This window comes from Scyliorhinus canicula, chromosome 14 (genome assembly GCF_902713615.1).
Source record: "Scyliorhinus canicula chromosome 14, sScyCan1.1, whole genome shotgun sequence".
Taxonomy (NCBI): Eukaryota; Metazoa; Chordata; class Chondrichthyes; order Carcharhiniformes; family Scyliorhinidae; genus Scyliorhinus; species Scyliorhinus canicula.
In genome coordinates, this window is record NC_052159.1 from 47761995 (window position 1) to 47784168 (window position 22174).

The window sequence follows — 22174 nt, forward strand, 5'->3', positions numbered from 1 at the left end:
CTAACAATAAAGAATTAAAGTACAATACAGATAACTATATAACTATACACTATTATAACAAACTTGTTCGAACTTCTCTCACTCTATTCTATGTCTTGCTTGTTCACTGTTCTGAATCACATCATCATCTGACTTAGAAAGGGTGGGAAACCAGTTCTTATAGTATCTGACTGTGAGCCATCTAGTTGAAATGACTGTACTACATTTACATACATTGATCATGTATATTGATATCTGAAATCACGACAGATTTCAAGAACATAAAATAATTGGAATTCCTCCCAAAAACCTTGTGTAAAAGTCAAAACTAGCACATTGAAAGATAGGAGGAAGGGCATACCGAAGGAGGAGAAAGTCTTGGGCAAAAGCTAGCAAAGATTGTCTTTTTTTAAACTGAACGTATTAGCCAAAGGAATATTCGAGCACACTTGAAATCTGCCTCCACCACCTTCTATTAAATCTAGTCAGTGATCTTGGTAATATTCTTAATGCACGTCTTTATTTTCATTCTAAACTATCTTAACAAGAGAAACAGCAGCCGGAGAGTCCCTTTTATTTTACTGCATACAGTGCTGTCAATGCCGGTGAATAACAGTCTGCAGTTTAATGAAAATTCCAACATGTTACAATGAAGTGAGGGGCAATAACCTGTTTCCTTCACCATCCTTCCCCAGGCGAAAACCAGATGAATATTTATTTTTTTGCAAAAATATACTTTATTCATAAAATTACAAAATATCTCAAAATGGTCATTACAGAATGCCGTGATATTAAACTGATATTTCATGCAGAGTTTTGGAAATTTGCTCAGTTTTCACCTCCTGATAATAAAGTTTCCCAGTCATTTCATCGGACTCTAATGTCAGAGTAGCTGCAGAATGATTTCCATATGGTGCTCTATTGTAAATTAAAGCAGGAAACGAGAAAAATTAAGTTGAAGGGAGTTTGCAAAAAGAGAATGGCCTGAGGGTTCTAAAGAAGCATGTGAGAGCGCACAAGTGGATGGGTTGTGCAAGAGAATCTACGCCCATTAGACTATTTCATCTGCATACACCCCACAGATGTCCCCTGTGCTCCCAGGATTACCATAGTTTGGGAACCCTTGCTCTGCAGCGGTAACTTGTTCAATTTCTTCCAGTTCATAAGCTGTGAAGCAAGCCAGTGCTGAAACTGCACCAGGAACTAGGAGCAAAACTACAAAAGCAAAAAGCAAAAAAAAGTTTTTTCACTGGCTTAATAAATTAAGTATTGATTTTGAAGTATTTGAGAGGAACTTGTACCTTTGCCTTCACTAATATTTAACACTATGAATGAAGTGTAGGTATGAAATTTGATACTAAAAGGTTTAATGGGCAGAATGTTTACGATATGATTGTATAACTGTCAAACTTCAAAGCAGTTTATGCAATTAGGTGCTTTAATAGAATCATAGTATACAGCACAAGAGATCATTCAGCCCATCAATCATATACCAGCTCTTCGGCAGACTATCTAATTACTTTCACTCCCTGCCTATTCCTTATAGCCCTGTATTTTCCCCCCTTCAAGCAGTTACCCAATTCTAATTTGAAAGCTGTTATTTAATCTGCTTCCACTGACCTTTTAGGCACTCCAGATCACGATTTGCTGTGTAATAATAATAATAATGTATCAGAACTCCAGTCTGAGAACAAAACACACATCAACATTGAAGCACTGCGATCACAAAGTTCCATCTTTAATACAAACCAATCGTAATCTGCTACTTAAATATGGTGACACAGTGGTTAGCACTGTTGCTTCACAGCGCCAGGGACCTGGCTTGGGTCACTGTCTGTGCGGAGTCTGCACGTTCTCTCCGTGTCTGCGTGGATTTCCTCCGGGTGCTCTGGTTTCATCCCACAAGTCCCGAAAGACATACTGTTAGGTGAATTGGATATTCTGAATTCTTCCTCCGTGTACCTGAACAGGTGTCTGAATGGGGCTTTTCACGGTAACTTCATTGCAGTGCTAATATAAGCCTATTTGTGACACTAATAAGATTATTATAAAAAAATAAGCTGAATTTAGTTCAAATAAATGTCACATGTTGCAATTAAAGTAAAACGCTGCGGATTAAATAAAATTTGAAATAAAAACAGAATATGCTGGAAAACCCCAGCAGTCTCTGTGGGGAGAGAAATAGAGTTAACGTTTTGAGTCCAATAGGACTCTATTTCGGTACTCACATATTGCAGTAGGTGAGTCCCTTTGATCCTGCCAGCTCTTGAGTTTATGAATGATCATGGAGGCCTGAAGATACATTCACTGTTGTAATTTTAAGTAATTAAGATTGAGTTTTCTACATCTAAATTAAAAGCTATCAGAATGATCAGATTGTACAGAGAAACAGCTGTGGAGAATGTAATTGGGAATTTAGTTAAGATCAATTGTAATATCAGTCATAGACTTTAAGTAATTACTCTCAATACAGTTCCCACCACTGAAACTACTGATGCTTAAACTATCCAAAAACTGCTACCAATTTTCCGCTCCCATTATGGTCAATTAGAAACCAAAAGAGAAAATGCTGGAAAATCTCAGCTGGTCTGGCAGCATCTGGAAGGAGAGAAAAGAGCTAGCGTTTCGAGTCCAGGTGACCCTTTGTCAAAGCTAAAAGACAGAGAAAGTGGGAGGTATTTATACTGTAGGGTGAGGGAATGAAAGATGAGTCAAAGCCACAGAAACCAAGGGAAAAGAGTGCTAATCGCAATGCTAGTAGGGGGGGGGGGAGGGGGGGGGGCAGCTTACGGTGAGATTTGATGGTAAGAGCCACACCACGATGGTGTGGGTGAGGCAACTGATAAAAGTGAAAGATATACACAGGTAGAACTTAGGGGGAAGGTGTCATCAATTCTCTGCCAGATTTCCATCAAGACCTTACATCAGTGCAATCACACAATAAACTAGTGGAACATAGGAACAGGAGTAGGCCATTCAGCCCCTTCATTCAATTAGTTCATAGCTGCACTGAGGTCTAACTCTACATACCTGTCTTTGGCCCATATGTCTTAATGCCGTTGCTAACAAAAATGTATCCACCTTGAATTTAAAATTAACAACTGAAGAGTGCTTGGTATTTGGTGATTGTAATTTTTGGCCAATACCCACATTTTATGGATTTGATATTAGAGTCAGGTCCCTTCCAACATCTGCCATGGAAATTGGATAAGGCAATGTTGACGGACAGAAGATTTTGCGAAAGCGAGTCCATTGCCATTGGGAATATATGAAATTTAATACAAGTGAGTTGTCTCACCTTCTGCATTGTGGGAAGCCCTTAAGGTGGTCATCAGGGGGGAGATAATTTCCTACAAAGCACACATGGAAAGGACTGCAAGAGTGGAGTGCAGAGGCTGGTGGACTCCATCCTTGAGGTAGACCATCAGTACTCGCTTGCCCTTTACCGTGGAGTTGCTTGGGAGTAGGAAAAAACTGCAGATGCAATTTGAATTACTATCGAAAGGGAAGGCGGTGAGCCAGCTGCGACTTTCAAGAGGAGCATTTTATGAACACAGAGAAAAAGCCAGTCGTCTTTCAGCTCATCAGCTGAGGCAGCAGGCTACTTCCCTAGGAGATAGTGTAGGTAACGGACTCAGGTGGCAGTTTGGTTTCCACCCTGCCTAACGTCAACGTGGCTTTTGAAATATTTTACCAGGATCTCTATAGATCGGAGCCCCCGGAGGAGAATTTGGTCATGGCGGAGTTTATGGATCAGTTGGAATCCCCTTTGAGTCCAGAGGAAATTATGAAATGCATTGGGTTAATGCAAACGGGTAAAACTCCCGACCCTGATGGATTCCATATTGAGTTTTATAAGATGTTTGCAGGACAATTAATCCCTTTAATATTAGATACGTTTAATGACTCCTTGGCCTGCCCGTTGCATGTTAGACTAGTGCAAGCCTCTATTTCCCTGACCCTGAAGAAGGACAAGCAACCTACGGAATGTGGGTGGTTTCGACACATTTCGCTTTTGAATGCAGACGCTAAAATTACTCGCAAAAGTGTTGGCACTTATGTAGGCACCCTGAGCTGATCACGGAAGACCAGACAAGCTTTGACAAGGGTTGGCAATTGTCGGCCAGTAGATGTTGACTATTAAATATTGTCCTTTTGCCCCTCTCCAGTGCCCAAAATTGTTTCCACAGACGCTGAAAAAGCGTTTGATAGGGAGTAGTAGGGGCTGTTTAGCACAGGGCTATATCGCTGGCTTTGAAAGCAGGCCAGCAGCACGGTTCGATTCCCGTAACAGCCTCCCCGAACAGGCACCGGAATGTGGCGACTAGGGGCTTTTCACAGTAACTCCATTTGAAGCCTACTCGTGACAATAAGCAATTTTTATTTCATTTCATCTCTTTGAGATTCTTGGGAGGTTTGATTTTGGACAAAAGTTCATATCTTGGATTCAATTACTGTATAGGGCCCCCACTGTGAGTGTTCGCACAAATGTTTTGAGATTGGGTTATTTTCCACTGGATAGCAATACAAGGCAGGGATGTCCATTGTCTCCACTTTTATTTGCTTTCGCAATTGACCCGCTGGCGATAGCGTTAAGATCTTCCAGTAAGTGGAAATGAATACATTGGGGAGGGCGGGAGCATAAGTGGGTATCCTTGTACCCAGATTATCTGCTTCTTTATATTACGGACCCAGTTTCCACTATGGATGAGATAATTAAGCTACTTCGGAGTTTTGGCTCCTTCTCTGGATATAAGTTAAATTTGGACAAGAGTGAATACTATTTTTGTTTAAACCCCCAGGGAGGGAAGCTTATGTGGGGATGTTGCATTTTCGCCTTGCCAGATCTAGCTTTCATTATCCGGGAATCTGGGTAGCTCACTATTGGGCCTTGCTCCATAAATTAAATTATGCTTCTCTGGTGAATGGGGTGAAACCTGATTTGCAGAAGTGAGATAACCTCCCTCTGTCCTTAGCGGCAGGGTTCAGACTATTAAAAGTCCAAGGAATCCACCGAAGACCCTGACAAAGGAGGGCGTTGGACTTGTTTTGCCACTATTTGCACGAGGCGCTGGATCGGGCGGCGTGTAACGAGATGGAGAACGGCGCTTCCATGATGAATGGCGTAACGGTTGTACATCCACGGCCTGTGGGCCCGAGGACTCCTCCTCCGAGGCATCCTGTGTCTCCATCTGAGTCCACTGCCTCCGTCATCTCGGCTTCCCTATCTCCACGCAGTTCTGCAACGACCTGCGCAGGCTTTGAGTGCGGCACCAGAGTTCAGCCTCTGAAAAGCGTCCAAGGACAGCTTCCAAATTTTCCTTTTCCGACGTCCCTGTAATCAAAACGTCGTCTAAGTAGACAGCGACACACGGTAAACCTCTCATTATGCCCTCCATGACACGTTGAAAGATAGCGCAGGCAGAGGATACCGCAAAGGGCATCCGTGTATATTCTTACAGGCCCCGGTGTGTATTAATAGTTACATATGGCCGGGAGGCAGGGTCCAGCTCCAACTGTAGATAGGTGTGACTCATATCTAATTTCGTGAACGAGAGTTCGCCTGCAAGATCTTCTATGGTAGGCATTGGATATCAATCAAGCCAGGAACCCATATTCACTGTAGGTTTATAGTCGCCGCACAAGCGAACTGTGGCATCTGGCTTCATTATGGGTACAATTGGCGCTGCCCAGTCAGCGAAACGGATGGGCCTGATAATACCCAAGGACTCCAAACGAGGGAGCTCCCGTTCTACCTTCTCGAGCAAGGCGTAAGGCACCGGGCGCGCCTGAAATAGCGCGGCGTTGCTCCTGGTTTGACTTGGATACGGGCTACGGCCCATTTTATTTTTCCCAAACCGGGCTGGAATACATCTGGGTACCATCCTAATACCTCCGTCAACCCTCCAGAACCTCTTTGGAGGATGTGCTGCCACTGCAGCCGCAATTGGTGCAACCAGTCCCGACCCAACAGGCTGGGCCCATGGCCGCGCACCCCGATAAGTGGGAAACACCCCTCCTGGCGTCCATAAACGACAGGGGTCATCGTAGTTCCTGCAATGTCCAATGGTTCCCCCGTGTAGGTGGCCAACCTGGCCTGTATCTCGGTTAATGTAAGGGTCTGTATACGCTGCTTGATGTTCTCTGGGCGATCACGGAGACCGCTGCGCCAATGTCCAACTCCATCTCAAGCGGGTGACCATTGACCCGTACTGTCACCTTAATGGAGGCCACACAGGGAGCTGCCACACAATGCAGCTGCAGACAGCCATCCTCCGTCTCCACGTCCTCGGGGGTAGTCGCCGCAGGTTCATCCAAATGAAAGGTATGGCCCCTGGGCTGGCCCTAGTTTCTGTCGGAACGACGGCGCCTCAGGAGCCCCCAGGACCGGTGTCCACGACGGGGTCGGCGCCCACAAGTCCGACACTGACATGGCTCCTCGTCCATCGGTTTTGGAGAAGGCTCCCTTCGGGGAGGAACATCCGCCGGCCACTGGCGCGGACGCCGCCCAGCCCAAGGTACCACAGGGGTGCGGGGAGACGCTTTTGGATGGAAGGAGTTGCGCCCCAAGGCGTGCACCTCCATTCCCTGTAGCTCCTGCACTCTCTCGGGACAATACTATTTGAATGGCCTGTTGAAAAGTCAATGTTGGCTCAGCTAACAACTTTCTTCGGTGGCCGCATTGTTAATACCACAAACCAAATGGTTGCATAATATTTCTGACAAGGTTTCACCATTGTCACAGTACTCCGCAATCCTGCGTAACCTGGATCGAAACTCTGCAAGGGATTCTTCTGGGGTCCTCTCAGCGGTATTAAACCGATAACACTGGACTATCGTGGACGGGATTGGGTTAAAATGTTGCCCCACTAAGGTCACAAGTTTATCAAACGTCTTGGTGTCTGGCACAGCTGGGTACATAAGGCTCCTAATCACCCCAAACATATGCGGGCCACAGGCGGTGAGCAATATGACCACCTGGCGTTCATTTTTGGTGATATTTTTTGCCCGGAAATAGTAACGCATCCGTTGTGCGTACTGGTTCCAACTTTCTAGCGCAGCATGAAAGACATTCAAACGTCGATACAGAGGCATGGTGTAAGAGAAAAACATTTCCAACCTGTATCCAACAAAAATCCAGGGAGGTGGCTTCAGCAGCCTAGACAGCTATCCACTTTAACCCTCGTCCCCAGTTTTGTGAGGGCCACAAAAAAATCCAACAGCAGTAATCCCTTGCTGCTCGCTCCTCTCTAACTGGTTCCATACTGGCCAGCTATATTTATGCAGGGAATCTGCTAATGATTTCTCCACCGCCCTCATTGTGGAAGCTCATACTCCCTGAGGATTGTCGGATTTCCATTAGTCCCCAGCCAGTGGTATGCAGGCAGGTTATAACACAATCCCAAAATTGTGTAATCGCCCTTCATCAAATGTAGGAATGCCATGAGGTTACCCAACCAGGCCGAGGCATTGGTTGGGGTAGGACTGGGTGGAGTAGGATGGAGTTCCACCCAAGTAGAACTCACCTCTGGGACATTAACATAGAAACATAGAAAATAGGAGGAGGAGGCCATTCGACCCTTCAAGCCTGCTCCACCATTCATTATGATCATGGCTGATCATCCAACGCAACAGCATAATCCCCCTTTCCCCCCATATCCTTTGATCGCCTTCACCCTCTGTGCTATATCTAACTTCATCCCTTGCATCACCAGCGAGTTTGACACCCTGAAAATGGCTACAAGCGGACAAGGCTCCAGCTTGACTCTAAGTATCTGAGACAATCCCGGAACATTGGAACATGGTCAGCCGGCCCCCCCCGAGTACAATGCTCACACCTGTCCTCCATCCCCCAAATAAAATACTCATCCTCACCTTGGTCAGATGAGCTGTGTGCACCGCATTGTAGTGGATCAAACACGGGACATGGAGTTGACCCTGTGAAGAACCTCGCTCCACACTTCGTCATCCAAATAGGACCCAATTTACCCTCCCACTTCACCGCCACAGCATTCAACGTAGCCGACTTAGCTAATAGGATCTGGCCATAAATATCCTAAATACTCCACCACCAGACCCTGCCAAAGATAAAATCCTCTTCATCAGGGAGGACGGTGGTGCCAAGGGAAAAGAAGGAAAAGCCTTTACACAAGAAATCGCGAATCTGGAAAGATCTACACAGATTGTTCCCAGAGAGTTGGAATTTTTCCGACAGCTCCTCAAAACTGGCAAACCATCCCTCCACAAACAAGTCCCCAAACTTGCCAACCCTTCAACCCTCATGACCTAAATGTATACTCCAAGAGATGATTACTACAGATAGAGGCCAACAACGACATGGAGCTAAATTTAAAATGCTGAAGTACTTCCAGATTCTCAGCCCACTATTGGATTTGAAGAAAATCTAACGAAGATGGCAGCTATTCATTTCCTTTTTCAGAGTTAATCACTGTTAGTTGTAATGGTGGTTTTAGTTTAATGCTGGGGGGTTTCTTGATTGATGATTGTGTTCCTTTTACATTGTAACTTGAAGCATCTGTTATGTTATTTTGTTTATCTTGGAAATGTTTTCAATAAAAGTATTTTAAAAACATAAATTAACAACTGATCTAGCACCAATTGCCATTTGTGGAGTTCCAAACCTCTACCACCCTTTGTGTGTAGATATGCTTATTACATCTCTCCGGAATGGTTTGCCACTAATGTTTAGACTCTGACCCCTAGTTCTAGAAGTCTACTCGTGACAATCAGCGATTTTCATTTTTATTTCATTACATGGCGGCGGCAGCTCACTGAGCCGGCCCGCGAAATAATACCCCCCTTCAGCCAGCTCGCGTGCCCTGGACCAACCCCGCACAAGTGCCCCCAGCCCCGAATAATGTCTCCCCTGCCCGCGGGTTGGCCCTCCCCCGACTGTGGCGGCACTGGACTGAGTCTGCAGCCGTCAGGCCAAGTACCCGAAGGGTGAGACCATAAGAACATAAGAACTAGGAGCAGGAGTAGGCCATCTGGCCCCTCGAGCCTGCCCCGCCATTCAATGAGATCATGGCTGATCTTTTGTGGACTCAGCTCCACTTTCCGGCCCGAACACCATAACCCTTAATCCCTTTATTCTTCAAAAAACTATCTATCTTTACCTTAAAAACCACACGCGACCCACGCCGTCAGGAAGTCGGCCAGTCGGGGGTAGAGCATCCAGGGGGGGCAGGCCTCCGACAATGTCCTGAGGCTGTAGATACATGGCGCGGAGGGGGCGGAACATCGCAAAAGCGGTGCCACCCCAGATTTGGTCAGAATTGGGTATTCTCCAGCCGATCGGCGAACACAATTTCAGACTCGGCGACCGGAGAATCCCGCCCATGATCTTCTCTGCCATTATCCAAGTCATTAATGAATAATATGAACCAATCAGGCACTAACACAGATCCCCCCCTAGTCACATCCTACCAATTTACGAACCTACCCATTATCCCTACTTTCTGTCACCTGCAACTCAACCAATTTCCCAGCCATGTCCGTCATCAGTCATTTGCCCTCAATTCTGGGGCTTCTAACTTAGTTAAGTCTTTTATGTGGAACTTTATCAAATGCCTTCTGGAAGTCTATATAAACAACATATACTGATCTTCGTGACCCACGCCAGCTGACCTTCATAACACCCCATTTTTGCTTACCTTTAACGCGACAAGTGAGCCTACCTGGTCCTTATTTGCTTTATCATTCAATGTTACATTTCTACCAAGGACTTCAGCTGATGATTTTGTTCTCACTGCATCATTTGAAAAAAATCAAGATGCCTGTCCTTGAACTCGCCATGCTTTGTCTTCAAATGCCTCTGAGGTTTGAGGTTTTAAACTCTCATTTCTTAGTACTTCCCTGGATATAATACATGAGCTTTGCATCCTGATTTGCATTGGCACAATCAACAAAGCCATACCTCAAGAAATCATCTTTCCACTGCTTTGTTCCTGATTTTGTTTTTTCTGCATTGGCTGTTCATCAGAGGCCCTGGAGCTCTATACAGGGCTAGCACTAGCACTGCTTTGTACTGCAGTGAACTCTCCTGATCTGCTCTCTGCAGCAAATTCAGTTGTGCGTTCCTGGCCAGGAGGTACACTGCCTGTTTATGTCTCTGGCCCTTTCTTCCTTATAATAAAATGATCCACTTTCAGTTCTTCACAGTTTTTTGGCTTGTTAATTCACAGCTAGAAAATGGAGGAATTTCTCCTCTGTGATTTTGCGCCAAGAGCACGGACGTACAGGGCATGTGACCTGCTCTCTGCCGCTGCTTCTGGCTGAAAGACTGCATCGTTCCATTTAAAATCCGGTCGAGGCAGGCATTCTCGATTCAAAAGCCGGTCACGGCCATTGGGCTTCTCCCGCGAACGCTGTGGCTGATCGCTCCGCGATCCTCCTGACACCCCTGCACTTTGAAAAACCCTGGTCTACTCAATAGTGATTTGCTGTAGTCTTGTTTCGTAGTAATAGTATTTAGCTGAACATTGCATGCAGTGGGGAAATCATATTAGTACCCACATGCTCACTTAGTAGTGGCAACGGTACTTATATTTGTATCGCATATGCTTGTGTAGTTTAAACAATTTTAATGCTTGTTAATAACATGTTTAGATGAAAATAAGTGTGCTACTCTTTTGAGTTACTGAACAGTGTTCAAAAGTTAATTAAATATGCGCATTAAGGATATTTAAGTTGGCACAAAGTGTGACAAAGACTTTTGATGTATATTGTTTTAAGTTTACATGTAGTTTACTGTTCTAGTTTACATTTTATATTGCTGCCCTCCATCCTCTTTTTGGCATGACTGGTGGGAAAAAATACTGCTGATAATTGAGAATTCTTTTTTTAAAAAGCCTGTTCTTTTTTTAGGTAGTGTTACTCTCATTGTAGTGTAACAAAACAATAGAAAGGCACGCATGACTATTGCTCTTTTTTTGAACCTTGACATTGCAAGATAACAAAGTTTCCTTGTTAGTTGACAACTGTGGCACTTGCATGTTGTGCTTGCATCTAAAAGCAGAAATGTTGCCAGCTGCTTTTCTCACTGTAAATTCAATCCGCCAGCAGAGGAAGCAGCTGCATCCAACACAATTGGAGATCCCACAAAGGCACAAGTGATTGACAGTAAAGCAGCAAACCTGTTTGAACTAATGAGTTCTCTGTTCCGATTGCCAACAGACATGAGTTTTAAGTCCATTGTCGGTGTTGGTAAGGATGTCCTGATGTCCAGACTGCTGACTTACATGGTAATTGTTCATGCACTGCAAGAGGAGGATGTTAGTGGGGGGAAAAGGAAGGATCCAGTTAGCAGATTGAAATACAGAAAACAGTTTCTACCGCAGTCATGGCATTGAATTGTATGGCAGTCTTGAGGAAGTAGTTGATAAGTAAACCAGACATCCTGACTTTCCTCTTGCACAAAGTAGAATTTTTTTTGTTTTTTCTTTATAAATTTAGAGTACCCAATTATTTTTTTCCAATTAAGGGGCAATTTAATGTGGCCAATCCACCTAACCTGTACATCTTTGGGGTGTGGGGGTGAAGCCCATGCAGACATGGGGAGAATGTGCAAACTCCACACGGACAGTGACCCAGGACCGGAATTCAAACCCAGGTCCTCAGCGCATAGTCCCAGTGCTAACTACTGCGTCACATGTGCTTTCAACAGGAATCGAGCAGCAATTTATTTATTTATCTTTATTGCCATACAATACGAAGCACAAAGGCACAGAATTCAAAACAAGAACATCAAACAGTACATATGTAGAAATCACATTATGTGTCAACAGTTTTTAAATGAATATCAAGACATCAACCAAATTTCTATAGTTTACACTGATGATCACACAGAATGCCGTACTGCGAGTGAAGAACTGTGATAACTTTCATCAGATCCACAGGGATCTTCCTCTGGGACTCGTGGAATACAAGCTCCCCTGCAAGTGGGCGGAGGCCCGCCCAGCTGGGGCCCCTACGTCTGCTTTGTAAAAGCCGGCCCAGACTGGGACTGGCTTGATCTGTTGTCCCAGTTGGGACCTTTGGACTGTAAGTCACGTTGTGGCCTTTACTTAGTGTAGGTTTATAAAATACTGTTTGCCTTACCTTTCTGGCTCTCCTGAGCTTTGATACTGGTGATGAGGTATATAGCGGCTATGATTCTGGATGCCCTGACCAGAATACCCGAGCATGGGAGCGAGGTCAACAGATGTTTGAAAATGCCGATTTTCTGAAGACTAGAAGTTTTTAACGCAGATGCAGAAGACTGGGCCCAGTATACCAAATGGATGCGGTATTTCTTCCAGGAAAATGATATCATTGGAGACGACCGAGAGAAGGTAATACTGACCATCTGCGGGACCCCAACTTTCAGCGTAATTAATAGACTCATCTACCTGGCGTCCCAAACTCAAGGACCCTTGGCGTGTTTGTGAAACGTGTTGCAAATCATTACGATCCTAAGTCGCTGGTAATTATGCAAATGTACCAGTTCAATATGGCCGGACGGGCCCCGGGAGAATCGGTTACGGAATTCCTGACGGGCATTCGCACATTAGCCGAACATTGAGTCTTTGGCCCATCCCTCCCTGAGATGTTAAGATATTGTTTGGTGTGTGGCATTAACAATGTGGCGACTCAAAAGAAGCTGAAAGTGAAACCAGCCTTGGACCTGAAAAGGGTCATAGAGCTGTCACTCTCCTGCGAGAATGCGGAAAATGGGGTCCAGAAGCTCCAGGGTTTAATGGATTATAATCCATACAGCGATGGCCGGCCCCCATTCCGAATGGCGACGCCCCAAGGATGGGGCTCACATAACCCATTCACCACCACAACAGTGTCACAGGCTGATCCATTGGCCAAGGGCCACTGCGGCCTTCCAGGACATCTCCCCAGACGATGATGAGGAGCACCCACAACGTGATCAGAACTAGAGAGAGCAGGGAGCCTACCCCAGAGCAAGCCACACCAGATGAATCTGTACCTCAATCATCCTGCTGCAAACCTTTAGCCAGAAAGCACTTCCCACCAGAGACCGATGCCTGAGCCAGCAGGAAATGAAATGAAATGAAAACCGCTTATTGGCACAAGTAGGCTTCAATGAAGTTACTGTGAAAAGCCCCTAGTCACCACATTCCGGCGCCAGACACAGATTCCTCAGTGCTCCCAGAGGATGTTGCAATAAGAGATGGGCCTCTGACAAGGCCTCTTCTGCGTCCTGCGTGAAAAAGGCGCTCACCAACATGATACATGTCCCTCTTCAAGGCCACACAGCTGCGGGTGAAATTGCAAAGGAGACCCCCTCTACACTCTGCAGGTAACCTTCGGGCTTTGGGGAGGGGGATGTAATAACCCTCATGCGACCCATGGGGAAACCACAATTATTCTCCCCATGGGACTCATGTAATATAAGCTTCCTCACTCATGGGTGGAGGCCCGGATTGGGTACGACATGATTGATAGTCCCAGTTGGGACTGTAAGCCGCATTGCGGCCTTTGCTTTATGTTGGTTTATTAAATACTGTTTAACTTACCTTCTTGAGCATACTGAGCTTTCAAAAGAACTTTACAGGCTCCGAGATAGTACAGCCATGTATCAATTTGTAAACTTCCAACAAAATCAAAAATCAATCTTCTCAGAAGATTCTAATCGAAGAATTCTTAAACATTCCTCATAAATTATTCCCCTCATGCCTTCCATTTTCCTGGTAATACTCTCTCTACAAGATGTATAATCTCTGTGAAAGTGTTAATTCCAAACTGTGGATGCATACTCCAAATGTGGGCATACTGGAGTTCAAGATGAATACTAACATCCCAACTTGAAAAGGATGCATTCAGCGCTCGTAAAACATTTTCTGCTCACTGTACTGCCTGAGTCACATGATTCGTAAACTTCAAATTATTTGTAACAGTCACGTCCAAATCCTTTTCAGTGGTTGAATGTGCTCAAGGCTGCTCATCAATATGATCCTGTGATTTGGGATTATTGTAGCCAAAATGGAAGCTGAACACTTCGCCACATTAAAGATAAATTGCCACTCTGGACCACTGCATCATAATAGAGTTGACTCTGGGGAAGTACATTCAAGAGCCAATAATTCTCAGAGTCCTTTCTGCTCCTTTTTTTTTAAAAATAGGTACAATAAGAGCAGTTTTCCATTCTTTATGTGTTTCTCCATCTTCCAAATAACATTTAAAGAGCAGATAAAGCAGATGCAATAAAAACCAATCTCCCTCTTTTCAGAACATAATGGGGAATCTTATCTAGTCCAGGGGAGGCAAAACTTTTGCATCTGAATAACCTTTGCTGAAGACCATTAGGTGTGACGACCTCCCCCCGGGTCGTAGAATTGGCAGGGGGGTGGCGTGAATCCCGCCCCGACGCCGGCTACCGAATTCTCAGGCGCTGGAGTTTTGGCGGGAACAGGAATCGCGCCATGCCGGTCGGCGGCCGCGAGCAGCGCCCCCCCCCCCGGCGATTCGCCAACCCACGATGGGCTGAGCGGTTGCCCATTATGGATGGTCCCACCGGCGTAAATTAAACCAGGTCCGTACCAGCGGGACCTGGCTCTACGGGCAGCCTGCAGAGTCCACAGGGGGATCTGGCCCCGTGGGGTGCCCCCTCGGTGGCCTGGCCCGTGATCGGGGCCCACCGATCTGCGGGTGAGTCTGTGCCGTGGGGGCACTCTTTCCCTCCACGCCGGCTGCTGTCAACCTCCGCCATGGCCGGCACGGAGGGAAAGAGTGCCCCCATGGCACAGACCCACCCGCCGATTGGTGGGCCCCGATTACGGGCCAGGCCACCGTGGGGGCACCCCCACGGGCCAGATACCCCCGCGCCCCCGCGGGCCAGATCCCCCCGCGCCCCCAGACTCTGCAGGCCGCCCGTAGAGCCAGGTCCCGCTGGTACGGACCTGGTTTGATTTATGCCAGCGGGACCATCCGAAACGGTGTGAGGCGGCCCTCTGCACATGAGGTACTGTCTCCAGCCTGAATTGTCACTGCTGCCTTCAACATTGACTGCACGCCTCGGCAACCACACGCAACACGAGAGCAGCCTCCGCGGGATCGACACCAACAAATATAGTTATATCTGGAAGGAACTGAAGTAGGAGAGACCAACAATCCGTTGGCCTGTCCTCCCAGGACTCCCAAAATCCCCCTGGCGTCCCCCACCCTGGCGATGACTGATCCCCTTCTCAGTGTACCATCCAGTGAGCTAATTGTGCTTACAAACCTTCCTCTGCACACTCACCCCTGGCCACATCCGGTGCCTCTAGACCCGCAGACCTCTGCTGGGAAGATTAGGGAGGATGTGCTCAGCTGCCCTCTTCTCATCCACACACTTAGCATTTGTTCTCGAGAAGATCCTCAGTAGTGAAGCCCTGCTCTTTATTGTTTGATTGTTGGCCCGTATGGTACTGATGCTCCCCAAGTATAGACACACTGTCAGGCATCAAAGTTTGCTGGACATGCGTTAATCATCCTCCAATGCACGGTACGTGTGCTTTCGTGGGGGCACTTGAGAGTTGAGGAGTGTGATGTGCTCTCACAACTAACGAGCCTAATTCCTCATTTGAAGTAGCCTTCAGCTGTGAAGCTAGTGGCTACTCACAGTCAAAGGGAGTGTAATTGATTTTCAGAATAGAAGCCGCAACAGGGCTCTGTCCTGGAAGTTTGATAGGACAGGCAGAAGCTGTGGATGCCACTGTTATGGGTCTCCAAAATATTTAAAGATGGCTTGACGGCCTCACAGTTGCAAAGCCCCCACCCTCCACCCCCAGACCAGGGTCGACCCCCGACCTGAAACACGTCAGCCCCTTAACCAAGCCCAACCCCTCAGAAGGGTCCCCTGTGTAGTGGGGCAGCGGGTCCGGTACCCTTGAGCTGCATGCCAGAAAATGAAAATGGCTACTCACCTCCTCACATTCCCTCAGAAGCCATTGCGCCAGGTTCCCAATATTAATAGAATCATAGAATCCCTATAGTGCAGAAGGAGGCCATTCGGCCCATCAAGTCTGGAACAATCCATGTCCCAACCTATCCCTGCAAACCCATAATCTAACCTTCACATCCTTGAACACTAAGGGGCAATTTAGCATGGCCACTTCGCCTACCCCATACGTCTTTGGACTGTGGGAGGAAACCGGAGCACCCAGAGGAAACCCACACAGACACAGGGTGAACATACAAACTCCACACAGACAGTGACCCAAGGCTAGAATTGAACCCGGGTCCCTGGCGCTGCGAGGCAGCAGTGCTAACAACTGTGTTACCCTGTCGCCCTCCACTGTGCTCTCATTTTTGAAAAAGAATGTTAAACGTCATACTCGTGACTTCCCACTGGAGAGTCAGGTAATTCACGGGAATCCACTGCATTCGACTTCAATCTCCTTAATGAGATTGAAATGAATGCGAATTAGGGTTTACGATATTCTTGCCATTCTTGAGCGTGATCCGGAACTCACCACTGGGAGCAGGCCGGTGAATTGCAAAATGGCTCACGTCCATCGTGAATCTCTATTTTGCCCTTTACCACTATTCACCTGACTTGCCCCAATCCACGTCAAGCACAGTGCAGTCGCTGCATCACGCCCTTGATCTAAATCTTTGACAGTTGAATAAAAATCACTCAATACCTGAGCACGTTGTTGGTGATTATCAGTGACCCTCCAAGTTACTGAATTAAATAGTGGGCCAGTAAGGTTTTTAACGGTCTGTTTGGACTTTCTGCAACTGTATGTTCAATTTTCAGCACCACTTGCCACACGACAGATTTGAGATTGTTAGCAGATCTACTATGATTATTACTATTTTCATCTGTCCTGTGCACTCTAAGTCATCTCAATTAACCCCCGTTCTAGAACATAGAACAGTACAGCACAGAACAGGCCCTTCGGCCCTCAATGTTGTGCCGAGCCATGATCACCCTACTCAAACCCACGTATCCACCCTATACCCGTAACCCAACAACCCCCCCCTTAACCTTACTTTTATTAGGACACTACGGGCAATTTAGCATGGCCAATCCACCTAACCCGCACATCTTTGGACTGTGGGAGGAAACCGGAGCACCCGGAGGAAACCCACACACACAGGGGGAGGACGTGCAGACTCCACACAGACAGTGACCCAACCGGGAATCGAACCTGGGACCCTGGAGCTGTGAAGCATTTATGCTAACCACCATGCTACCCTGCTGCCACTCTCTCTTTGCTTCTCAAACTTACTCTGTTTCCCAGAGTGGTTTCAATTTGTGACGCTATTTTTTAATTGGAACACTTTCTCCTCCAATTGTTTCACATATAGTTGTTAAATATTGTGCCCAGACACATTACATCGCACAAAAACTGCAATCCAATCTTTGTCTTGCAAAAGTTCATGAAAATAATCCCAATCACCATTCACATAGTCAAGTTTTGAAAATGTAACATTTAAAACATCCCTATTTAAACCCACCAGCCAGCCACTTCCCCATCTCCAACCCCAGCAGAGTGGCCTCCCCATGACCCCAGCAGTCTCGCTCTCAAATTCACAGCTGCTGGTGTCTGCTGTTTTTGCAATCAGAGACTGTGTTTCTCTCCTACCTTTGCTCCTGGGTGAACCTTTTAGTGGCAAACATGGAAGAGAAGCAGTCTTTGATTGGAGGAGCAGATTTGCCTGCCTTAACAGTATTGTGAACAGTGGCTTTGAGGGCCACAATGCAACTTGTGGGCCATGGGTTGGACAAGCCTGCTGTAATTCATTGAGAGTGACAGCAAGGTGATTAACTCACCCTTTAGTGGCAAGAAGCTCACTGGTGTGCTTAATTGCTCACTTGCATGCAATTGAATAATAATAATCTTCTATTGTCACAAGTAGGCTGACATTAACACTGCAATAAAGTTACTGTGAAAATCCCTTAGTTGTCACATTCCGACACCTGTTCGGTACAGTGAGGGAGAATTCGGAATGTCCAATTCTCCTAACAGCACGTCTTTCGGGACTTGTCGGAGGAAACCGGAGCACCCGGAGGAATCCCACGCAAACGCAGGGAGAACATGCAGACTCCACACAGAAAGTGACCCAGCGGGATTCGAACCTGAGACTCTGGCGCTGTGAAGCAATAGTGCTACCCACTGTGCTACCGTGCCACCCTAACGAGGTGCAGAGGAGTCACTCCTGAAAGTGGCATCATACACCTGAGTTCCTAAGGAGGCCGTCTTCAAGGAAAGGATGAGGTAGTGGCAGCATGGGAATCATCCACCCTGCCCTTTATTCTTGAACACTGTAGGGACTGTACCGGTTGGACTGTGACACCTTGGGCGAAATTCACCGAAGTCCATCGTGACGCCCTTGACCGGCGGTCAAAAACGGCGCTGGTGACTCGGGCGTCGGGGCCCGCTTATCAGCCCAAAATCTCCCGTCCCGAAAGGGCCAGCAGCGGAGTGACGCTGTACGTGTCAGTTTCACCCGCTGCGGAAGTGCCGCGTCGTGTGAGGTCGGGCGACATCATCAACGCCACTCGGCGTGGGGGGGGGAGTAGGAGTATGGGGGGGGGTAGGGGTAGGGGTAAGGGGGGGGTAGGGGGGGTAGGGGTGGCAGAGTCCGCAACCAACACGGCTGGAATAGATGTGTTTTTTTTTAAATAGCGAGTATATTGTGCTGCATGCCTATCTGAGAGAGAGAGAGAAAAAAATTTGCTGCACTCTTGGTGATCCTCATTATTTATTACTCCAAATGTTTGAACTTAATTATGCCATCTTGCAGAACCTTGAGTTCCCCCCCTCCCTACCCCCCTACCCCTACTACCCCTACCCCTACCCTGCCCCCCCTACCCCTACCCCCCTACCCCCGGCACGCGATGTAAGTGATTTCACTCTCTCTTCACAACCCCCCCCCCCCCCCGGCACTCGATGTAGGTAACTGAACGGCGCCAGACGCCGTTATAAACCAACTTTGATTTTCGCCGACGTCGGCCCATTCGGGCCGGAGAATAATTAAGCCTAAAAAAACAATGGCATCCCGCCGGCGCCAGCCGTTCTCCGAGGCGGGCGGCAGGATTTGAAGAACTCCGTTTTATGGCGGGTGGGAGAATTTTGAACATGGCGAGAGCGGGAATATCGGCCGGGCGATTCTCCGACCCTGCGTGGGGTTGGAGAATTTCACCCCTTAGTTCCGTTGATACCATTGAATGATCTTGTGGAAGAATCTTCTGCCTGGACTTGGAATTTTTTTTGTGCAACAGAAATTCAAATGCTGGAGATTTAAACTACAGAATTTAAAGCCTGTAAGATTGTTTCCAACGCTAACACAAGGCCGGATGCTTTTTAAATATGATGCCAGGTCCTGCATCGTGATGTGGGTTTCCTGACATCCAGGCTTTGCCACCGTCATGTGAGTCATTGGCAAACACACATCATGAGCTTTCTGCCATGTAATTGGACTCAGCTGATCACCATGAACCCTAACCAGATCCCCAACAATTACTTGGCCCGCCCCTTGCATCCACTGTATGCAAGCCATCTCTCATAAACCTTTCCCTGTCAGCTCGTCAAAAATTCAATAAAATTGGTCGAGCAGGATTTTCTCTTTTGAAATCCATTTTGTTATTATATTTTTTATTTCTTTATGTTCTTCTAATTTTTACTTCAGTAGAGATTTCATTCCTTAACTGATGTTAAGCTGACTGGTTTCTTATTCACTCTGCATTTTCTGCCCCATTTCTTAAATGTAGAAATTACATTAACTGTTCACCAATCATCTGGCACTGCACCATGTTCTAACAAATTAGTAAATATGTGTAGTGATGCCTCTGCTATCTCTTCCCTAGATTATTTTAAAATACAAGGGCCAGGATTTGTAGGATCGTAGTCCTGTCCCCACCACCTGAAGAGTCACTGCCAAAAGCATCGCCGCCCATACTGGTTGCTCTGCCCAAGGAGTGTTAATTGGCTGGAGGCAGGACTTTTCTTCTCAGTTGGGAGGAAATGCTGCCTGAGATAGTTGCCAACAAATCAGATTGGTGGTCCCAGCAGCTGCAGCGGACAGACTGGGACGACAAACAGTCCCCAGAGTCTATGCCCCAAGAGTCCAGGACAAGGTATGTGCGGAGTCTCAGTGACGGAAGAGGATATGAGGCCTGGGGGTTGGACCAGGGATAGGGAGTTGGGGGGTGTTGCTGGGGAGGGGACATCATAGGGGATAGATCTGTGGGGATGGGAAGGCTGCCTAATGTTGAAGGGAAACTGTTGATGGAGGCACCCTCCCCCTTACCTGCAAGAGGCCTGAACAGGGTCACATTCTGGGTTTCACCTCTATCCCTGAACTCCTCCCATCAGTCTGAAAATTGAGGCCAGGCAGCAAACGGCTCTCAGGTAATTAATTGGCCATTTAAGGGTCTCATTTGGGGAAAGGGTGGGCAGTGTGACTCACCTGTAAAGTTACAGAGGAGCCAGGGCAGGCAGGAACCTTGTGGGAAGACTACCTGATTTTGCATCCCCCATCCCCCGTTTGGAAACTCACCAATGGGGAATTTTAAATTCTGCAAGGCGATATAATATATCCAAAAGGGGGCAGCATGGTGGCGCAGTGGTTAGCACTGCAGCCTCTCGGCGCCGAGGTCCCAGGTTCGATGCCGGCTCTGGGTCTCTGTCCATGTGAAGTTTGCACATTCTCCCCGTGTTTGCGTGGATTTCGGCCCCACAACCCAAAGATGTGTTGGTTAGGTGGATTGGTCACGCTAAATTGCCCCTTAATTGGAAAAAATGAATTGGGTACTCTAAATGTATTTTTTTTAAATAGTCTATCCCAAAATTATTTATTTATTTCCCCTTTTCATTTTGAATCTCATTGTTGTCCCCTGCAGCACTTCCTGCAAAAGAATTTCAATGACCTGTCTCAATACATAGGGTACTCTAGCTTCCTGCACTTCCTACATTTGGTACTTTTTTTGAACTCTGTTCAAAAGTGAACTAGCTATGCCTCCATTTTAAGCTGGCTCACAATTTCATGCAAACCAATATATATGCTCCTAATCGAGTGCACTGATCTAGGAAACAAATGCAGGGTCAACACACTACAGATTGAGCAGTACTGTTCTCACATCACATCTTTTGGGTTGGATCTATGCCTAATAAAAACTAGGTTATCATCGTTTAACTTCCTTCTAAAATGTCTGGAATGGCCTTCCAGATAAGTTAATGAAGGTCAAAAGTTCTGGAATCTTTCAACAGGCAGATTGGTGCAATCGTGGAAGGACCCTAGGTTCTTCTCGAAAGATGAGCTAATTTGTACTTGGTTTAATTGCACTTTGGCTATTAAAATTAGATGGGTTCCACTTCACAATTTTTAAACACTATACTGATTGTGGTGTACTTTACAGCTCATTCCTCTCTGAAATCATTGAAATTTTAAAGAGTTTTGTGTTTTTCAGAATTTCCTATCTTTCAAACCTGGCTGGTTCTGTTCTTTTTAGGTGTTCTGGAGCATCAAACCACAGAGCTGCTTTAGAGGTATGCAGGTCTTGTGGATTACAAACTGAGAACGGAGGTGAGAGCAAGTCCACTGTGGCAGGGCAACCAATGCATGCACTATCAGATACAGACCAATTGCAGATCGAAACTGCAACTGTGGGATACAACATTGCTTCAGCGACACCTGCCTGTGTAGATGAACATGGCCTAGACAATCCTGCCTTTGAAGGAAGTACAGAGGGAAACAGTGAGTATTTGAGGTTGTCAAGTTGTTGCAGATTTGAATTGACAATAATTGCAATTCTGGTTAACTGAGAACCACATTTTTACATTAATCTTAAATTAATTTTATTATTTTGTTAAGATTAAAAAGCTGATGAGCTTTCTGTTCTGATTTCTGAATATATGAAAATTATATCTAAAAGAGTTTTGATCACTTTTAAATGGAAATTCACTGCTGCACCTAAATAACAAAGTAAGATTTATTCCAATGTTATCCATGCATGTATTTTGATTCATAACTTTGTAAAGGCTGAAACTTCACTTACTTGTACCAAATTACCGACGTAAATGATACTACTTAGTGTTTCTGAGCTGGTATTGGGTATTGCATTGGCCCTCCATATGAGCTTTTAGGATCTGGAGAACACCCAAGGAAATTTTTGCCACAAGCTGTAACTTTTGTTACAGTCCCCATAAAGACACAATGACTTTTTAAAAAAAAA

General features: G+C 46.3%; 1 protein-coding gene across 2 annotated transcripts in view; it reads left to right on the plus strand.

The window, feature by feature from the left end:
* lnx2a (ligand of numb-protein X 2a) overlaps positions 1-22174 on the plus strand; it is a 204257-nt gene that overhangs the window by 108106 nt on the left and 73977 nt on the right. For both annotated transcript variants that reach the window (XM_038818016.1, XM_038818017.1), the window contains exon 3: positions 21452-21696. In XM_038818016.1, coding sequence (XP_038673944.1) covers positions 21452-21696 — 245 coding nt within the window. The remainder of the gene's footprint in view (positions 1-21451; positions 21697-22174) is intronic.